This window comes from Capra hircus, chromosome 4 (assembly GCF_001704415.2).
Source record: "Capra hircus breed San Clemente chromosome 4, ASM170441v1, whole genome shotgun sequence".
NCBI lineage: Eukaryota > Metazoa > Chordata > Mammalia > Artiodactyla > Bovidae > Capra > Capra hircus.
The window spans coordinates 108,597,858-108,616,356 of NC_030811.1; the positions used below are offsets into that span (position 1 = coordinate 108,597,858).

Below are 18,499 nucleotides of genomic sequence, written 5' to 3' on the forward strand. Positions count from 1 at the left end.
GAGAGAGATCAACATAATAGCTGCCTAATAAAGGTCACCTCGATGTGAATACTCACAATCCTTTGTGACTTCTTAAAGATTTCAGAGGAAAGGAGGCTTTAAGGTTTCAATCTAGCTGAGACTTGGTCCCACACTCAGCAGCCAGTTTATAGTCATCTCCTCCTTGATGCAGACAAAGGGCTTGTAAATGTTCTCTGGACTTTTTTGTGGAGAGTGGACTTTAAATATGTCTGTGCACATGTATATGCCATTAAAAACTCATTTTGATAATTGTGAAGTGTCATGCTCTAGATTTGTTGGCAACGTATCACCTCACTCCTTTCAGATTTGATGTTTGGTTAACACATGCAGATTTGCGTTTGTTTTTAAGTAATTGTAAATAAGCGCACAAATGTGCTCCCTCCTATTTTCATCTCAGTGTTGCTCCCATGGGGAGAAAATTTCAAATGGACTATTAATAAAGACAGACAGGATGCTGTTTAGCTAGCATGAGGCCCACTTTATTGCTACTGCCATCACTGTCTGTTATTTGGTTCTTGGCTCTCTGTGTTCACATAATATACATTGTTGAAAATCGTCTGTCGTTTCTGTGCCTTATGACGAAAGCATACAGAGAATATAGTTTTATGGAAAGATTTTGCCTGCATGTTAACAAGGGATTTCGGAGCTGCATCAGGACGGTGAAATATTACCCCAACCACTTGCACCCACATATTCTTTTGCTCTTCTTAACTCAGATATGTAGTTTTTCCTTTAAAAAATTCTGTTAACTTATGACTGCCTGTGTTCAATTTTTAATCTTTGCACATCTAGCTACCCTTGTGGTTTGAAGATGATCTTTTTGACCCCCTGTGAGTTGGACTTTTGGTTTAATTGTTTTGACCATTAATGGTGATGGATTTGCATGGTTTTAGCAACAGACTGGTTTCCTGTTTCATTTGTATCCAATGGCATGTGCTTGCAGAGGTGATGGATTTGCAGCCGGAGACCATTGCAGAGCCCTGCGGTACACAGACCCTGTGACCTCAGCTTGATTAGCACAGCGCAGTATGCTTGTGTATTTCGGAAACTGTTCAGCGTATTTCAGAGACATGTCTTTCAGAGATTCTTCAAGTGTTTAAATTTGATTTTCAAAACTTGCTTTGAGAGAAAACAGTATGCTCCAAGCTTACTGTTTGTGAGGACTACCTAGACATCTGTGAGTGCAACATGTGTTCACTGTTAAGGAACAGCCTTTGTTGGTGTTGGTGCAGACTTGCTCAGTATTGTTTGTATAGCTCATGTTTAGAATAGGAGCTCATCACTTTGAATTCTCTGTGTCATTTGTTGTTTTTGAAAGGAAGCTAGGTGTAAATACTGCCCCAGTAGCCTCTATTGAATAGCTGTTTGTTTTGCAAGTAACAAATGGGAAAGGTAAGGTAAAGGGCACTTCTCTAAAATGTTGTGTGGGTGCCCATAATTTAAACTGATGCTACAGAAAGGAAGTATTATTTTCACAAACAAAACATAGTGGCTTAGTCATTTTCCATTTCTAGATGATGAATGTGTTGTACATCTGTATCATGTTTTTCTCAAAGTGAATGGCATACTATACTTAAAGCGAAGCAGAGTCGCCAAGGTAACTGACCAGCAAGTATGCAGTTCAGCAGATTGCAGAAAGGCAGTTGAGTACACATGAATAAAGAAATGTGCATGTCATCTTAAAACCCAGGAGGGCCATGGTAGATTGTGGTTTGGCTCCGTAGATCATAGAAAAGAAATTCTTTTTGTAAAAGCAGAAAGTGAGATGTGCTATACTAGTCCTTGAAGTGAGATGATGAGCAGCGACCGGCTGCTTGCATGGTTCCCTTCCAGGCCCGGCCACAAGCCATATAGAAAAAAGCATCATTTCAATATTATTTACTATGGACAACCTTTCTTTTTTATTTAGAAGCTAGCATTTGCTACCTTACGGCAGCCGAGACTAAGGGAGACTGTTAGTACTTTATAATGTAAATGAAGAATGGTAGCCCATAAACTGATGCACACATATAGGAATTAATATAAGTTACAAAACTGAAATTGAAGTTAAGCATTATATGTATTTAGTACTCACACATAAGAACTGTTTCCCTGTACCTTTTGCTATGTATTAGATTGTATTAATCCATTCAGTAGGCATTTATAAAATTATTCACATATGCCAGACACCTCCTAGGTGCCCAGAAAAACAACAAAGGTAAATATAGTTCAGTGCTGGACTTCAACATGTTTTTAATCTCTAGAAAGAATGAACTGGATAAACTCTGAAGAGATCCTTTAAATTATGTAAAGCATTCCTGTGCTTTGGATGTAAGATTGTGATCTGGAATTTAAACACCCTTCTGTATAGCATGAAGTGACTTCTCAGCAGGAGTTTACAGCTCTCTGTAAGTTGGTTCTTCTTCCCAGTTTTCCTCTCCCTACCAGAATCTAGCATCAGTGGCTTAACGCCCTTTCTCAAAAGGGCCCCACAGTCTCCCACGATTGTATCTTGCATGTTTCACCACCGAAATTGTCCGTCTCTGAGTTTCAGAATCTTGCTGGTACTTAAAAAGCCATGTTGAGTTCTACTTTTTCCGTAACCCTTCACCAGATCTTTCCAGCTTGCATTGCTCCTCACCATCTTTCCGGGTCTTGCCAGAGCAGTCTGTCTCTCTGTGAGTCATACCTAGTTAGGTGGGTGGTGTTGTCCCAAACTGGAAGGGGAACTCACAGAAGACAGGATTGGGTCTCCTTCACCTTCATAGTCTCCATAGCACCTAGCACTCCGGGGACACTGGAGTCTGGATTGGTGAAAAATCTCCAGTTCTCATCCCCACTATATTTCTACGATTAATTTGTTCATTCTTTTTTTTTTTTTTTTTCTGGAATGAGACCATATTCACAGGTGAGTTAATTGCTCTTAGGTAAAGACTGGGTACTTAAAACCATGGGAATGCTTCCTAGTGCTGGTACGAAACAGGTCCGGAAGCAAGTCTCCCTACATACCTAGTTTACACCTACTTGCTGCTTCCCTCCTTCTGTCGCTTTAGCTTCTGAAGTTGTGTTTTCCGTAGTAAAGCTATGGATACATGAAGCTACCAGCCAAATGTTTTAGTTCAGTTCCTCATTTTTGGCAGCCATCCATGGAACTGCAGGGGCAAGTTTTCACAGATACAGCAGTGTTTTTTGTGAGTTCCTATTTTTATGCTGAAGAATTACTGTCAGTGATTTTACTATTCAGAGCTATTAGTTAGTTGTGAGCCTGGAGTGAGCAGCCTTGGGTTCTTAAGGTTAATTACTACATTTACAAATCCATCAGTGACTAAGAGAAAGAACTTGCCTGATAGGGTTTATCTGTTTAAAAACTGCAGCCACTAGCCAAACCAGAAGATAGAAAACCAAGAGATTGGAGAGGTGGCAAGGGTAATGGTATAATGTGTTGGTGAAGATGATGATATCAGAGGGAAAAAAATGATAAGCTGAAACTAATCAAACCAACTTGGTCATTTTAATGTGCTCACATCATGTGTCTTCAGGAACCAGTAAGTAATAAAATCTGCCCCATTTCACTTAAAGAAGTGATTTGCCCTGAATTTTATCATGTAATTGTTATTGCTTATTTAGGAGATAGCATAATAGACTAGCTTATACGTATGAATTATTAAATGTCAAGATCAGGTAAAGTGGAATAAATCATTTCTAGGAGAGATATGAGAACTAATACTCAAAGAGTACCCAGTGCCTTTTTATAAGTATTTCTGAAAGTCACCATATATTTATCAATGGTATTTATGCTTTGTCTGGCAAACAGTTAATACAGTGGAGATTCTTACCATTTAAAAGTTGCTCTTTATACTTTTCTTTGAAAAAAGGTAAAATGAAAAAGATACTGTAGCAATTATATAGTTGATCACGTCTCATGATGTATTTCATTGGTAATAATCTCCATAAAAATTACCAGAGATGTTATGGTTGTCTTCATTATTTAATAACAATTTAAAAAATTAATTGTGCCTAATTCTGCTTACACAGTGCTTGAAAAGTCTGTAAACACACCAAGTTGAGAGTTGTTCCATGTTTGTCCTAAAACAAACTTTAACTATCTTGCATGTTGCTTCAGTTTTCTCAGAAATGTCTATAGTGAAACCCGGTTTGACAGTGTAAGTGAATCTGCAAAAGCAGACCTCATTATTTGTCTTTCTATCTCTTCTCTTCCCTTTTTGTTTGCAGTGTACACTGTTTTCTCCAAGGTACACTCTGATCGGAATGTCTACCCCTCCGCAGGCGTCCTCTTTGTTCATGTTTTGGAAAGAGAGTATTTTAAGGGGGAATTTCCACCTTACCCCAAACCTGGTATGTTCTTGGTAGGGGAAAAAAAAAAGAGGTTAATTTATTAAATTTTTCTTTTTATTCAGTGTGCCTAATCCAGATAATGTTTAATCAGATATTTCTGACATTATTTGACATGGTCAGGATATATGATAAATTGATTGTTACAGGATATTTCCCATTGTAAGATTCAACATTTAATTACAGAAGAAAACAATTCATTTTTGAATTTTGAAGAAAGCACATTTCTGATTATCTAGTCTAGAGTTTTGTACCTCTGACAAATCATCTACCTGTATTCTCATAGAAATAATTATAGCTGTAAAATTATGGTTTTCCACATTAAGACTTAGAGTCTTACCTAGGACATTGACTTTTGGAAAAGTATGCACATATCATAGAACGAAATATGATATTAAGAAAATTCTCAAAAAAACTTTTACAATATGAAATAATTTTATATGACTTCATGATAATATAATGGAGATTATTTTTTCTTCAAAGTAATACCAGTTACAAAGCCTTATTTAATCATCTATTTGTTTAAATTATGTTTTGTTCGATTTTCATAAATACCATCCAGTTAATGAAGATATAGAAAGAATAGCAAGAGAAAATATATTCTTATTATGACTCTTACTTAAGTAATAGAAATGAATTTTCTGGAAAGTATGGCATAAATATTATTTTTGTAGATTATATGGTGAATAGCATACCTGAAAATACTTATATAGTTAAGCATGTTTTCGCCAGTATTCAAGAAAAAAAGGCAATCTTTTCATCAATTATCTATAAAATGTTTTCTCATGAGGCATTGTACTTTTGCAAAACTGTATAGCTAAACCTTTTAAGCAGCAGAAGAAAACATATAGTTTCATATAGTTAAGAGCATAGTTTCTGGGGTCAACCAAGATTAAATTCTTGTTTCCTCACTTAATTTGACTATGAGGAGTTAACATGGAAAATTGCATATTTCATCAGTAAAATTACAGCTATAATAGTACTACTTTTATTGGTATGTTTGGAATCAGATGAAATAATAGTGCCTGTAGAGGCCATACACAGCAATGGGGCTTGGTACATGCTAATAAAATGATGCTGTTATTATTGTTTATTATTAATAAATGTCCTGTTATTGAAGCTCTTTTAGATTTGAATTTTTCAACTCATCCTCCAGTGTTTTGGAATTACATTATTTTTGTTTTCATGATACTTTTATAATTTTGAGATATCCCTTAGGATTAGGTTGATAGTGTTCAGAGTTTAATGAAAGAGAGATTTCTCAAAAGAATGAGCATATCAACATGATTTTCCTGAAAGTTAGTTGTCTCATTGATAGAACTTCTCCACTGCTATGTGACTCCACGCCCCCCAAAAAAAAATTAAAGAAAGGAAAAGATAGTTTGAAAAAAATTACATGAATATGCTCTTTGTTGCATCAGATTTCTAGACAAACTAAACCACCAAAATGATTTTTTTCTTTATGTGAGGTCCTGATGTAAATTCTCAGATGGATTTCTTTTGGTTTTATTTAATTTGCAACAAATGTTAAGAAAAAACTTTTTAGACAGACATATTTTTGTTGAAACTATCAAAGCAGCACGTGAAAATAACTCTTATATCTTACTTTTGTGTTTCTTACCTAGGTGAGATTAGTAATGATCCCATAACATTTAACACAAATTTAATGGGTTACCCAGACCGTCCTGGATGGCTTCGATATATCCAAAGGACACCATATAGTGATGGAGTCCTTTATGGGTCTCCAACAGCCGAAAATGTGGGGAAACCAACAGTCATTGAGGTAATTTACTTAGAGCAAAATTATATTCTTGTTTATTTGTAATTTGAGTCTCAAATGTAATTAAAATTATTTGGCAGTGGTTTTCAGTATTTTATGCATGGAAACACATGAGATAACATTCGGAAATATACCATTTCTTTCTGTTCATCTACAGAGTTTTCTGTTTTAGCTTTTATATAAAAAAGGGCAGTCTAAATTAGTGAAAAAATTAAAAGATTTAAAATAAATAGATTCCTATGAATTCTATTTAAGAAGATGAATACACTTATTTCCTCCAAATTTTAATTTGAGATTTCATCTTCATTCAAATACAAGCATTTAAACAGATGTCTTTTGAGCCCCTACCATGTACTGAGTGTTACGATAGGTGTTGATGGTAGGAAAATGAATGGTAGCCATCCCCTGCCATGTCTTACAGTTCTGAGGTTGAAGCGCTGGAATGGAAACTCAGACTTAGCCAACACTGACAGAACTGTTATACTAAGAAGGTGCTGTCTGATGCAGAGTTGTAAGAGGGGTAGATAGAAATTCACCAAGTAGAAGGAAGGCTATTTTAGGAAGAAGATACAGCGCATCAAAATCTTGGAGGCATAAACAAAACCACACGGTCTTAGAGAACTTTAGGGGTGGTTAGAGGACAGCATGCCCTCCAGAGGGCAAATGATGGGAACAGAGGTGTTGATGCTGATACGGGCAGATCGTGGAGGGCTCTGTAAGCCATGCAGATATGTTTGACCTTGACTTTGGGAGTTATGGTGGTGCTATAATTAGTCAGATTTTTATCATTACCTGACGTCATACCTGGAAGATATTAGAAATTAAGACAATAAGGACTTCCTTGGCAGTCCAGTGGTTAAATCCAGTAGCTAAGGCTCCACATTTTCTCTGCAGGGGACATGGGTTCGATTCTTGGTCAGGGAACTAAGAGTCCACAGGCCACGTGGCATGGCCAAAAAAAAAAAGAAATTAAGACAATAAAAACAATGATGACATCAAACCATTAATGGGAAATAATTTTTTTAATGAATGGATATAAATGTGTTTCACTCTTTACTATATCTAACAAAATCAGAATTACTTTCACTCTTGACTATACCTAACAAAATCAGAATTACACTGGCAATTAATGGCAAGAGAGTTCTACTACAGTTTTAGGCCTCAGTGCCTCTAAGATCTTAAATTGGAATTTTTAAAAATTATTATTTTTTAATTGAAGGATAATTGCTTTAGAGTATTGTATTGGTTTCCTCTAGATATCAGCGTGAGTGAGCCATAGGTATACCTATGTTCCCTCCCTCTTGAACTTAACTCTCCAATTCTGTAAAGACTTACTGGTAGTGACCAGGGCACCAGCATCGAAACTGCTTGTGGAATTGCCAGGGGTTTGCGCAGGTCATGGGAGGCATGTTTTCTACCACCAGAAATTTGTAGTAATTTTACAAATTCTCAGGAGGCTACATGCTTTGCGTTTTTCTCCAAAGTTTTAATCAGCCGTGGACTGTGGATATGAACTTCCATGTTGACTGAGAGGACTCAGTGCTTTCACTGCTGTGACCTGGGGTTTAATCACTGGTCGAGGAACTAGGATCCTGCAAGCCACGTGGTGTGACCAAAATATAAAAAAACAGGAACATTTGCAAATGTCCAGCACCCAAAGGCATGCACAGTCATGTTCCTTGAGCAATGTTTGCCTAGGAAAACATTGGAAACCCACAAACCAACCGAGACCAGAAGTCCATCAACAAGAGAGTAGATAAATAATTCCTGGAATTATTATTTCACACAGTGAACACTTACAGCAAGAATGAAGTTTGACTTGCCTGGCAACATGAATAAATGCTTTAAACATAATGTTGGAAAAAACCCCAAACCTCTGAAGACTAGTTTATGATTTTTGTAGAGTTCAAAAGCCATCAAAGTGAACAATGTATTTTAAACATACATGCATGTATAATAAAACTATATTTAAAATGAAGGGGATGATAAACACAAAATCCAAAATGGTTTCTCTGGTGGGAGAGAGGCAAGAAGCTAGGACAGAAGAGAAGCACATGTATTGGGCCGTGATTCACAGGGGTGCATTATACCTTACTACCAACATATAAGGTTATGAATAAATATCAAATAATATCTTTAAAAATGATGAAAACAGCATGTCTTTCATCTAACACAAGTAGTGTTTTATCTGTAAATAACTCATTTTACATCCATCTATAAAAACATATTTTCAGCATTTTAAAATATTCTGTTAATAATATAGTGAAAAGATTTTGCATATCTTAAATACTTAGTCACTTATATCGACAATGTATTCAGTAGACATTTATTAACATCTAAAATGAATTAGTTGTAGAAATAAGGGATCCAAAAATGTACGCATGTGCATATCTCTTTGCTATGAAGGGCTTCACATCATGATAAGTAGACTTTGATAGATGATGTTATGGTATTTAAATATCTCATTAGAAATGATAGAAGAATTGCATTCTGTTGTAGCTTTTAAAATTAAGCATTAAATACAAATCTGGATAATAAAATCCTTCCTCCTGATTTATGAAAAGGTTCTTTACTCTTATGTCGCCTATGATTTTTAAAAACTTATGAAAATTATGAAATTTACTACAATGAACTTTCTGATAATTATGGAAAGCCTAGCCAGAAGAATATTACAATTAATTTGAAAATGTTTACCTTTTTCTCCCTGAGCATTCGCTTTAAGATGTTATAACAAATAATACTTAGTATTTTTTTCCATTGAGAACATGATTAAAATTTTGTAAACTTTTAAACTCATTAGCATTCCCAAATGTCTTTTGCTTCTTTGCAAACAATAATGCCCCATTTATTTAACGACTAGTCTTAATTTTAGTGTTTGGTTGTGAACCTCATTGATCATGTGTCCCAGCAGAGAGCAGCGAAGAAGTTACTGAATCCAGAAGAAATCTGACAGATTGTGGGGAGAGTTCTTTTATCTTTGTGGAATAATACACTTTTCAGAATATGTGCTTTTAAATATTGTTAAAGTTTTAGAATTTTTAATTCCCAAATTCTGATTTTCGCTGTTGTCTCAAATGATATTTCTGATGAGGGTGATGTATTTAAAGCTCCTATATGATGCTTAAAATCTTTGATACTGGTTCTGAGTGTGCAAGATATTTCTGTTGTCTTACTTTTTTATCTCAGTGTCAACTGTGGCTGCAGTTACTGCCAGGACAGTGCTGGGATGCTAAGACAATCATTTGCTTTTTGTGTATTTTTTTGAGGTACCGAAGGCCTGTCTGAGTGATTTCATATCTGTTATAAAGTTAATTATTCTTAGATTTTTGAAGCCACATCCTGCTGTTGGCCTTTGCTTTGTTTGTTGTTTGCAGTGGCTGTTTCTGAGTTGACTTTGATGTAAGTTCATTGACTCCACAAACATTTACCAATATTTTTTTGTGAAGGAATTGATTTGTGGCTTTGAGCCTGTGCCATGAGACTGTGATCCCTACTGCTGTGCTCCGTTGTGAGATATGGTTTCCAAAGGGGTGCTGACATGTCCTCACTGGTTGGTGTGCAGTTTAGTACTAAATGCGGACAACACAGAGATGTGCTTGTTTTAAAGTGTACTTTCTGGTATGATCCTTAAGTTCCATTCAAAAGCACAGAAATAGATTTTGTATGTTTTTTTTTTTTCCAAGTTTAGAATGGCTCTGGTAAGTAATTCATAATAGTTAATCCATTTACTAATGATGCATCTGCTTTGCTACTGGCACTTAACAGTCTTCTATAAAAGGGTTTTTCTGATTTTAACTTCTTGTTTTAGCATGTTTAATAGACCTGACTAATTATCTATTTCCCATAATATTGCTAAAAGCTCTGATTCTTGTTGTTCAGAGAAGGAATATTTTGTAAGTATATAGACAAATAATGAAAATGGAAAGAACGACAATTTGTTTTCGTTTAGCCCTTAATGAATTTCATTTTTCAAATAACATTTCACTTCTTTAATATGACTTTCTTTTTCTAATAGATAACGGCCTATAATAGGCGTACCTTTGAGACCGCAAGGCACAATTTGATAATTAATATAATGTCAGCAGAAGGTAGGTATGGGAAAATACGTTATTGATTGTTTCCTTATTTGCAAGAAGTATTCCACTTATATTTTATAGGTATATAAAATCTCGTTCAGGATTTTAAAGCTCCACATACCTACCATAAGTGAAGTCGCTCAGTCGTGTCCGACTCTTTGCGACCCCGTGGACTGTAGCCCACCAGGCTCCTCTGTCCATGGGATTCTCCAGGCAAGAGTACTGGAGTGGGTTGCCATTCCCTTCTCCAGGGGATCTTCCCGACCCAGGGATCGAACCCAGGTCTCCCACATTGCAGGCAGACGCTTTAACCTCTCAGCCACCAGGGAAGCCCTACATACCTACCATACCTAATGAAATAGTAAAATGTAGAAAAGAAAACTAAGGAATAAAATTAATGACAAAATATCATGACCTGTTTTGGTGCTGAAAACCTCAGGATAGGGAGCCAAATACAGAGGCCACTTATTTCTCCAGGCCTTGGTTAAATCATCTGTTCAGTGGGACTAATACCATTCCTCTTGTAACTCTGAGGTAAAGAAGTGATCATTTAAGGCTCAAAGTGTGCTTGATGTAGGGCTGGTCATAGAATTCATCATTGGTAGGATTTTATTTTAAAACCTATCATAGCTCGTAGTCTAGTTGTATGTGATGATAAAGAAATGTCAATGGAAATAAACCATCATTTGGGTCACAGTCTCCTTTCCAAATAGCTAATCATTTAGCTGGAGTAATTGTTGGAGTCCATCAGCAATTTAGAATTCAGTTCAGTTCAGTCACTCAGTCGTGTCCGACTCTGCGACCCCGTGAATCCCAGCATGCCAGGCCTCCCTGTCCATCACCAACTCCCGGAGTTTACTCAGACTTACGTCCATCGAGTCAGTGATGCCATCCAGCCATCTCATCCTCGGTCGTCCCCTTCTCCTCCTGCCCCCAATCAATCCCAGCATCAGAGTCTTTTCCAATGAGTCAACTCTTCGCATGAGGTGGCCAAAGTACTGGAGTTTCAGCTTTAGCATCAGTCCTTCCAAAGAAATCCCAGGGCTGATCTTCCGAATGGACTGGTTGGATCTCCTTGCAGTCCAAGGGACTCTCAAGAGTCTTCTCCAACACCACAGTTCAAAAGCATCAATTCTTCAGTGCTCAGCCTTCTTCACAGTCCAACTTACACATCCATACATGACCACTGGAAAAACCATAGCCTTGACCAGATGGACCTTTGTTGGCAAAGTAATGTCTCTGGTTTTCAATATGCTGTCTAGGTTGGTCATAACTTTTCTTCCAAGGAGTGTCTTTTAATTTCATGCCTGCAGTCACCATCTGCAGTGATTTTGGAGCCCCCCAAAATGAAGTCTGACACTGTTTCCACTGTTTCCCCATCTATTTCCCATGAAGTGATGGGACCAGATGCCATGATCTTAGTTTTCTGAATGTTGAGCTTTAAGCCAACTTTTTTATTTTCCACTTTCATCAAGAGGCTCTTTAGTTCTTCTTCACTTTCTTCTATAAGGGTGGTGTCATCTGCATATCTGAGGTTATTGATATTTCTCCTGGCAATCTTGATTCCAGCTTGTGCTTCTTCCAGCCCAGCGTTTCTCATGATGTACTCTGCATAGAAGTTAAATAAGCAGAGTGACAATATACAGCCTTGACACACTCCTTTTCCTAGACACACTCCTTTTCCTATTTGGAACCAGTCTGTTGTTCCATGTCCAGTTCTAACTGTTGCTTCCTGACCTGCATACACATTTCTCAAGAGGCAGGTCAGGTAGTCTGGTATGCCCATCAATTACATATGCTCAAATTGTGAAGTGATACCTTAGAATTTAGAAGTTTAGGGACATAAGAGTTACTCCGACATTTAGCATATTCTGATGCTGTTTTGGCATTCAGCTGGGAAAGACATACTCCTAAAAATTTTGTGGTTAAAATTTATAAATCATGGGATGCTATACCAGATATCATTTATGAGGGTGATGGGAGAAGAACTGATACAATATTCCACCCCCCAACCCAGCACAGAAAAACAATTGTGTATCCTCGATAGGAAAATTCTTACTTCTGTTTACTAGTACAACACATTTTATCAGGGAATTCATAGTAATTCAGTAAAGGCTCTGTTTAAAATTATCTTTACACTCTATGAAAGAAAGTAATTTCAATAGAAATGAAAATGTAATACAATACATAATTGAGAATCCTTGATGATTTTGAATCCCTTAACATGAATTTTTCCTTTTGGCGTTTTAGCTGCATTAATTGCAGACAACAAATGTGCTAGTTTAAAATTTAAAATGACTGTTCCTAGCTGCTCAGTTGGTAAAGAATCTGCCTGCAATGCGATAGATCTGGGTTCGATCCCTGGGTCGGGAAGATCCCCTAGAGAAGGAAATGGCAACCCACTCCAGTACTCTTGCCTGGAGAATCCCATGCACAGAGGAGCCAGGTAGGTTAGAGTCCACGGGACTGTGAAGAGTTGGACACAACCGTGTGACTTTCACTGTTCCTTTCATATATGAGAAGAAGGTTCAAGTGCCCATTCCTTTGGTCAGGACAGAAGATTCTCCGTCCACTTTTCCACTTCCCAAGGGCTTTTGTAAGGTCCACATATTTGGATTAAGGAGATTTTTACTCTATTCCAGTTGTAATTGGGTACTTACATCCAGTCCAAGCTGTCCACGTAAAATTGGAATATCCTTAATGAGCAGAATGGTTGTGACGTTCCCTTTCCTTGGGAATCCATCAGTTTAGTCATATACTTATTTACAGTGGACTTGGACCACTAACCTCACTAGTATGTTCTCAGAGGGACTCAGAAATCTTTTGCAAGGTATGGGAATCCATACAAGCAAAAAGTTGGACACGACTTAGCAACTGAACAACAAATTGAAAAATAACCTGGCCTGTGGTTTAAACTGCTTTCTTTTCAAGTCTGGTCTCAGTCCAGTCGACACAGAATATATCCTAACAGGTGATGCTGACATGTGGGAACCATATTCAAGCAGATATTAATGGAAGGCTGCTAGTCAACTATAGGATTGACAGTTGGCCTGAGGGGCTGTTTATCTAAGTTAGGGTTGGGAGAGGACGAATATCTGGGTTTAGAAAGCCTCCTTTTATAGATTATTAGATTGCATTAGATAGCAAGAGTGAGGGGAGCAGAAGGGGGGACAGAGAATGAGATGGTTGGATGGTCTCACAGGCTCAATGGACATGAATTTGAGGAAACTCCAGGAGATAGAGGAACACAGAGGAGCGTGATGTGCCTGCCATTCATGGGGCCACAAAGAGTTGGACACGACTGAGTGAGGGAACGACAGCAGTGGCCGAAACTCTGAAAACCAGTGCGCCACCAGGCAGTCATTTTCCCTTGCTCTTTTTGCTGGAGTGCATGTGGTCAGTAGGGTGTGCATCTGTGGGCATGACCTGTACGTGGGCTGTTGCCCCCAGATAAGGTGAGGAACAGCAGTAACAGGAGCTGAGCATCAGGACAGCCATGCTCAGCTCTGTCTCCTGCCCTGGGAGGTCTAATGGGAAATGCATCCTGTAGAATCGCAACGTGAAGCTTGAGGAGAGTACTAGAGTGACTCTCCAAGTCAGGTTTTAGTGCCACCACTCTGTCGGCTTCCTGTTCCCCTGGCCTCCGTGATGGCCAAATATAGCAGGCGCGGGATTTCCCCAAAGTTAGAAAGCTCGGGTGACTCATCTCTAGGAGACTTGGCAAGAGCACTTGGCTGGGTAGACGGCAGGCAGCTCACACTGCCTGGAGCCGCGGAGAGGTGTGGCAGCTGCCAGCCTCCTTAGGAGCCATGGAAGGTCACAGGCATCAGGGAAGGCCAGGGAGCAGCTCTCCAAGGAGGAGCCTTGATAGTAAACAGGAAAAAGCTTTGCATGCTTTTTTTGACAAGTGGATAGTAAAACACCAAATGAAGTGAATAGATGATAGAATTCTAGCCTACTCAACAAACTATACTTGGTATTATTTATAAATATTATTTATTGCCAAGACACTGTTCTTCCTGACATTTTTCTGCATGACTGTTTCTCAGTATGCGGTGGGAAATGTAACATGATTAAGCTACTGTTTATCTATATAAAACAGGAAACATATCTGTATAAAACAGGAAACTTATCGACATCAAAGAGAATAAACAGCATATTTTAGAAGATTATAGATGGGCTATACATCAAACAAATCTAACAAAATCATAAGCAGAATAAATTACAGTGTAGGAGAAGAGTGGAGAGCCTTCTGTGATTAGGGCTTTGAAAAACTTAATCTTTAGAGATACTACACTCCAGGAAACTCTCCTGAAAACTCTAGAGCCAAAATATCTCCTGACTTCAGCTCTGGCATCAAATGTCCTTTAATATTAAAGAAGTTTCATAATAAATGAGGTCATCAAGGTTTCAGTTATTTATTGTAAAATTTTAATTTTTTGTTTATAAGAATGGACAGATAGTACATGAGTTCTAGTAAGTCAGAGGGGAAAAGACCCTGATGCTGGGAAAGATTGAGGGCGAGAAAAGGGGGCAACAGAGGATGAGATGGTTGGATGGCATCACTGTCTCAATGGACATGAGTTTGAGTAAACTCTGGGAGTTGGTGATGGACAGGGAAGCCTGGCATGCTGCAGTTCATGGGGTCACAGAGTTGAACACAGCTGAGCCACTGAACAACAACAATACGTTATATAATTATTATTGGGGACTTTAAATCTGTGGATAGTCCAGAAATTTTCATGGCAAAATCCAAATAAGTAACCTGTGCATATTATTATAATAATTGCTAAAGTTTAATATTTTCTAAGTTCTTACTGTATATTGGGAGCTCTGGGGAGCACTTTATATACACAGTCTCTTTTAGCTCAGGTAAAAATCATGTCAGGTAAGTTCATATGATCTAAAAATCAGCTTCCTCTTCTGAAAGTATGCAGAAAAATACAAGTCCCTACTCACTTTCTGATTGTGAGTATTAAATGTGGTAATTCACCTGTTTCCCTTAGCTTGGCCTACCTCAGAGTACTGAAAGTAGCTTTTATTATTACAGAAATATTACTAAACAAGAAGAAAGCTATTCTTTGTCTTAATAGAACAGCAGGAAATGACAGTTTGTGATTCAAGACTAACATGTGAGAAGCTGAAATCAATTATATTTATTTCAGGTTTCTTATATTGAGAGTTTGAATTGGACCTTGGGTTGGCTTAAAATGTTCTCTTTGGCATCTTTAGAGGGAAATTATTGATGAGACATTGAGGAGGAAAAGAGCTAAGTAAATCTCTAACAATGTGAGACATGGAATTTCAAGAGAAATTTTAAATATGATTTCTGTAGAGTACCTACTTATGGAGTGATCCGAAGAATGAAATAGTTATGATTTCAAAGTACTTATTGGAAATGCCATCAGTATTTATTTTAGTTAAATGTAATGTTTTAGCATGCTCTAAAAAGATCAGTAATAACCACAAATTAAAAGTACGGTTTTCCATATCCTATATAAGCAACCCACAAACAAGCCCAGGTATTCTGTCAAATCGTCTCTATATGAAAGGACACTGTTCTGTGTCTCAGCTTCCTCCTCTGTTCAAATAGAAAAAGCACTGCCTGGGATTGTAATGATTAAATTAAACAACATGAAACAGATCTGTCAACTTGAAAACACTACAAACACTAAATATTTTTCTCAGTTCTGGAAGGGCTGCTTCTACCTGGGCACGTCGGCCGGGTGAGAAGGCTGGCAGGCCGCTGGCAAGTTAGAGACAGAGATGAGATTTAGCATTTTTCCTTTTCTTTCTTTGTTGTTTTTTCCTATGATCGCTATCTGCCCTGCTGTCCCTTGGATTTGATTACATCATAGATAAAATTCTGGGTCAAATGTATGTGGTGTTTTTAGATACAGCCTCTGTTACACGGAAAGCCTTTGAAGTCAGGAATAATATTGTTCCCCGAAGCCAGGACTGTGACATGTCAACAGATCTCAAGTTGTTTTGTTTCCCTTTCAAAAGACTCCCTCATTAAAGTGTGCATACCCTTTTCCCACCAAAATTAGACTTCCCGTTACCCTATCAAGCAGAATTCTTCATTAAAAATATGAACGTAGAAGAAATGCTGGCCAGCGAGGTTCTTGGAGACTTCCTGGGGGCCGTGAAAAACGTGTGGCAACCTGAGCGCCTGAACGCCATAAACATCACGTCGGCCCTCGACCGGGGCGGCCGGGTCCCCCTGCCCATCAACGACATGAAGGAGGGGTAAGCGGACTTCATCTCATCGCCTAAGTGTGGATTTTAAATGTGGCGATATTACCAAACTTAGTGTAGATGGAAGAGGGCCTGTGGCATTTTTCTTTTTAATAAGCAATAAGTATTGCAGAGATGTGAAAAAAAATAGCAATTTTCTGTATTGACAAAGAGGTTACGTTAATGGTCCTTTGTATCTGATGTTCCAGGTCCTTTGAAAGCTAATTGTAGATCAGGACTTGCATCATAAATTACAGTGCTAAGTCTTTTTTGTACCTTCTGTAGAGAAGCCGATTATTTAGGGCCCTGAGTTTCAAAGGAAATTGATGCCCCAGTTATCAGCTGCAGAAGGACATACAGATTGCTGTAACTTTATTCTAGGAAACTATTTCTTCGCCTTTAACATTCTTTCCACCATGTGGCAATGATTGATGGCTGGGGTGGATTTGAAACCTATTCCTAAAGCCTGGCCTTGTCACTCACAAGCTGGGTGACATTGAGCAAACTGCTGCACCCCTCTGGGCTTCAGCTTCCTCGTCTGCTCCAGTGGGAACAACCTTGGGGTTGTTGCAAGGATCAAAGAGAGAATGCATTTGAAAGGGACTTGTCTGTTCTCAAGTTTTACAGATATAGAATATGACTTACACCCTTGTAGGGGTTATAAAACACTTATACCCGAGCACAATGACAGATTGAATGCCCACATTGTTGAAATTTTCCTGTTTAATTTCTAATCTGCAAGTTGAGGCAAATCTGCTTTTTTTAAAAAAACTAACTCCTATATAAAAGTACGAGATACAGAATAAATCACATTGTGCGTAACATATCCTTTTCCAACTCCTCCTTTATCCATATTCTTGGTAACATTTATACAGAGGACATCTTGAATTAACCAGAATGTCTGGATTAATAAGAATCAAATTTAAGGGCAACTTCAAAGGAGAACTTTGTTGGAAATAAGGGAAGAAATCCCAAACAGACACAGATAAGGTAGGGCGAGTAGTCAGAAAGGGGATGGAATCATAAGCAATGACCTGTAAAGGTCCAACTTACAAATTTCAGAATTAAGTTGTATCTTGTACGATACAATACTGGATTCTTGAAGTCAGTCAAGCATACCTGCACGCGTTCGGAGAAAAATAGTTGCTTTATTTCTTGCCTGTCTGCTGGTTGGCTTTCTCTGTGAAAACAGAATTCTGGGCTTAACATTTTACTTCAGAGGTTACAACCTGGATCTTTTTCCCAGGGAGTAATGAAAGTAGAACTGTAGGAGGAGATGAACAGGAGTATCTCCCCTGAAGACATTTTCCAGATGTGGAGTCTGTTAAGGAAATGTTTATTGATTCGGCTGCATTGAGTCTTAGCTGTGGCATGCAGGATCTGAGGTTGTTGTGCACAGACTAGTTGTGGTGCCGGGCTCAGCAGTTGCAGGGCAGGGACTTAGCTTCTCCATGGCGTATGGAATCTTAGGTCGCCCACCAGGGATCGAACCCACGTCCCCTGCATGGCAAGGTAAATTCTTAACCAGTGAACTGCCAGGGAAGTCCCTGGAGTCTTTTCAACAGTTTCTTAAAGTAATGTGTTCCACAGTGATTGTTAAAACAATGGCCGAAAGATGCTGGAGGAAGCAACAGGAAAGCCAGTCATTGGTAGAGTTCGCCATAGTTGTGCTTTCTTCTGGACTCACCCCTTCCCTAGAAGCACGTTTAGCCACCACTAGACTAAATTAAGGGCTTTCCTGGTGGCTCAGATGGTAAAGAATCTGCCTGCAATGCAGGAGACCTGGGTTCGCTCCCTGGGTCAGGAAGATCCCCTGGAGGAGGGCATGGCAGCCCACTCCAGCATTCTTGCCTGGAAAATCTCCTTGGACAGGGGAGTCTGGTGGGCTCCAGTCCATGCGGTCACAAAGAGTTGCACGTGAGTGAGTGACTAAGCACAGCACAGAGACTAAATTGAGCTAACACCTCTCTAAACCAAACTCCGACTTAAAACGGTACTGTTCAAATGTGTCTAGCTTGAGAATTGCCAGTAGAGTTTATTAAAAATATACGTA

The 18,499-nt window shown here is 38.4% G+C and overlaps 1 protein-coding gene across 9 annotated transcripts in view; it reads left to right on the forward strand.

Moving 5' to 3' along the window:
- SGCE (sarcoglycan epsilon) overlaps positions 1-18,499 on the forward strand; it is a 67,741-nt gene that overhangs the window by 22,178 nt on the left and 27,064 nt on the right. For all 9 annotated transcript variants that reach the window (XM_018047411.1, XM_018047414.1, XM_018047417.1 and 6 more), the window contains 4 exons: positions 4,234-4,356; positions 5,979-6,136; positions 10,149-10,221; positions 16,260-16,458. In XM_018047411.1, the coding sequence (XP_017902900.1) occupies positions 4,234-4,356; positions 5,979-6,136; positions 10,149-10,221; positions 16,260-16,458 (553 nt within the window). The remainder of the gene's footprint in view (positions 1-4,233; positions 4,357-5,978; positions 6,137-10,148; positions 10,222-16,259; positions 16,459-18,499) is intronic.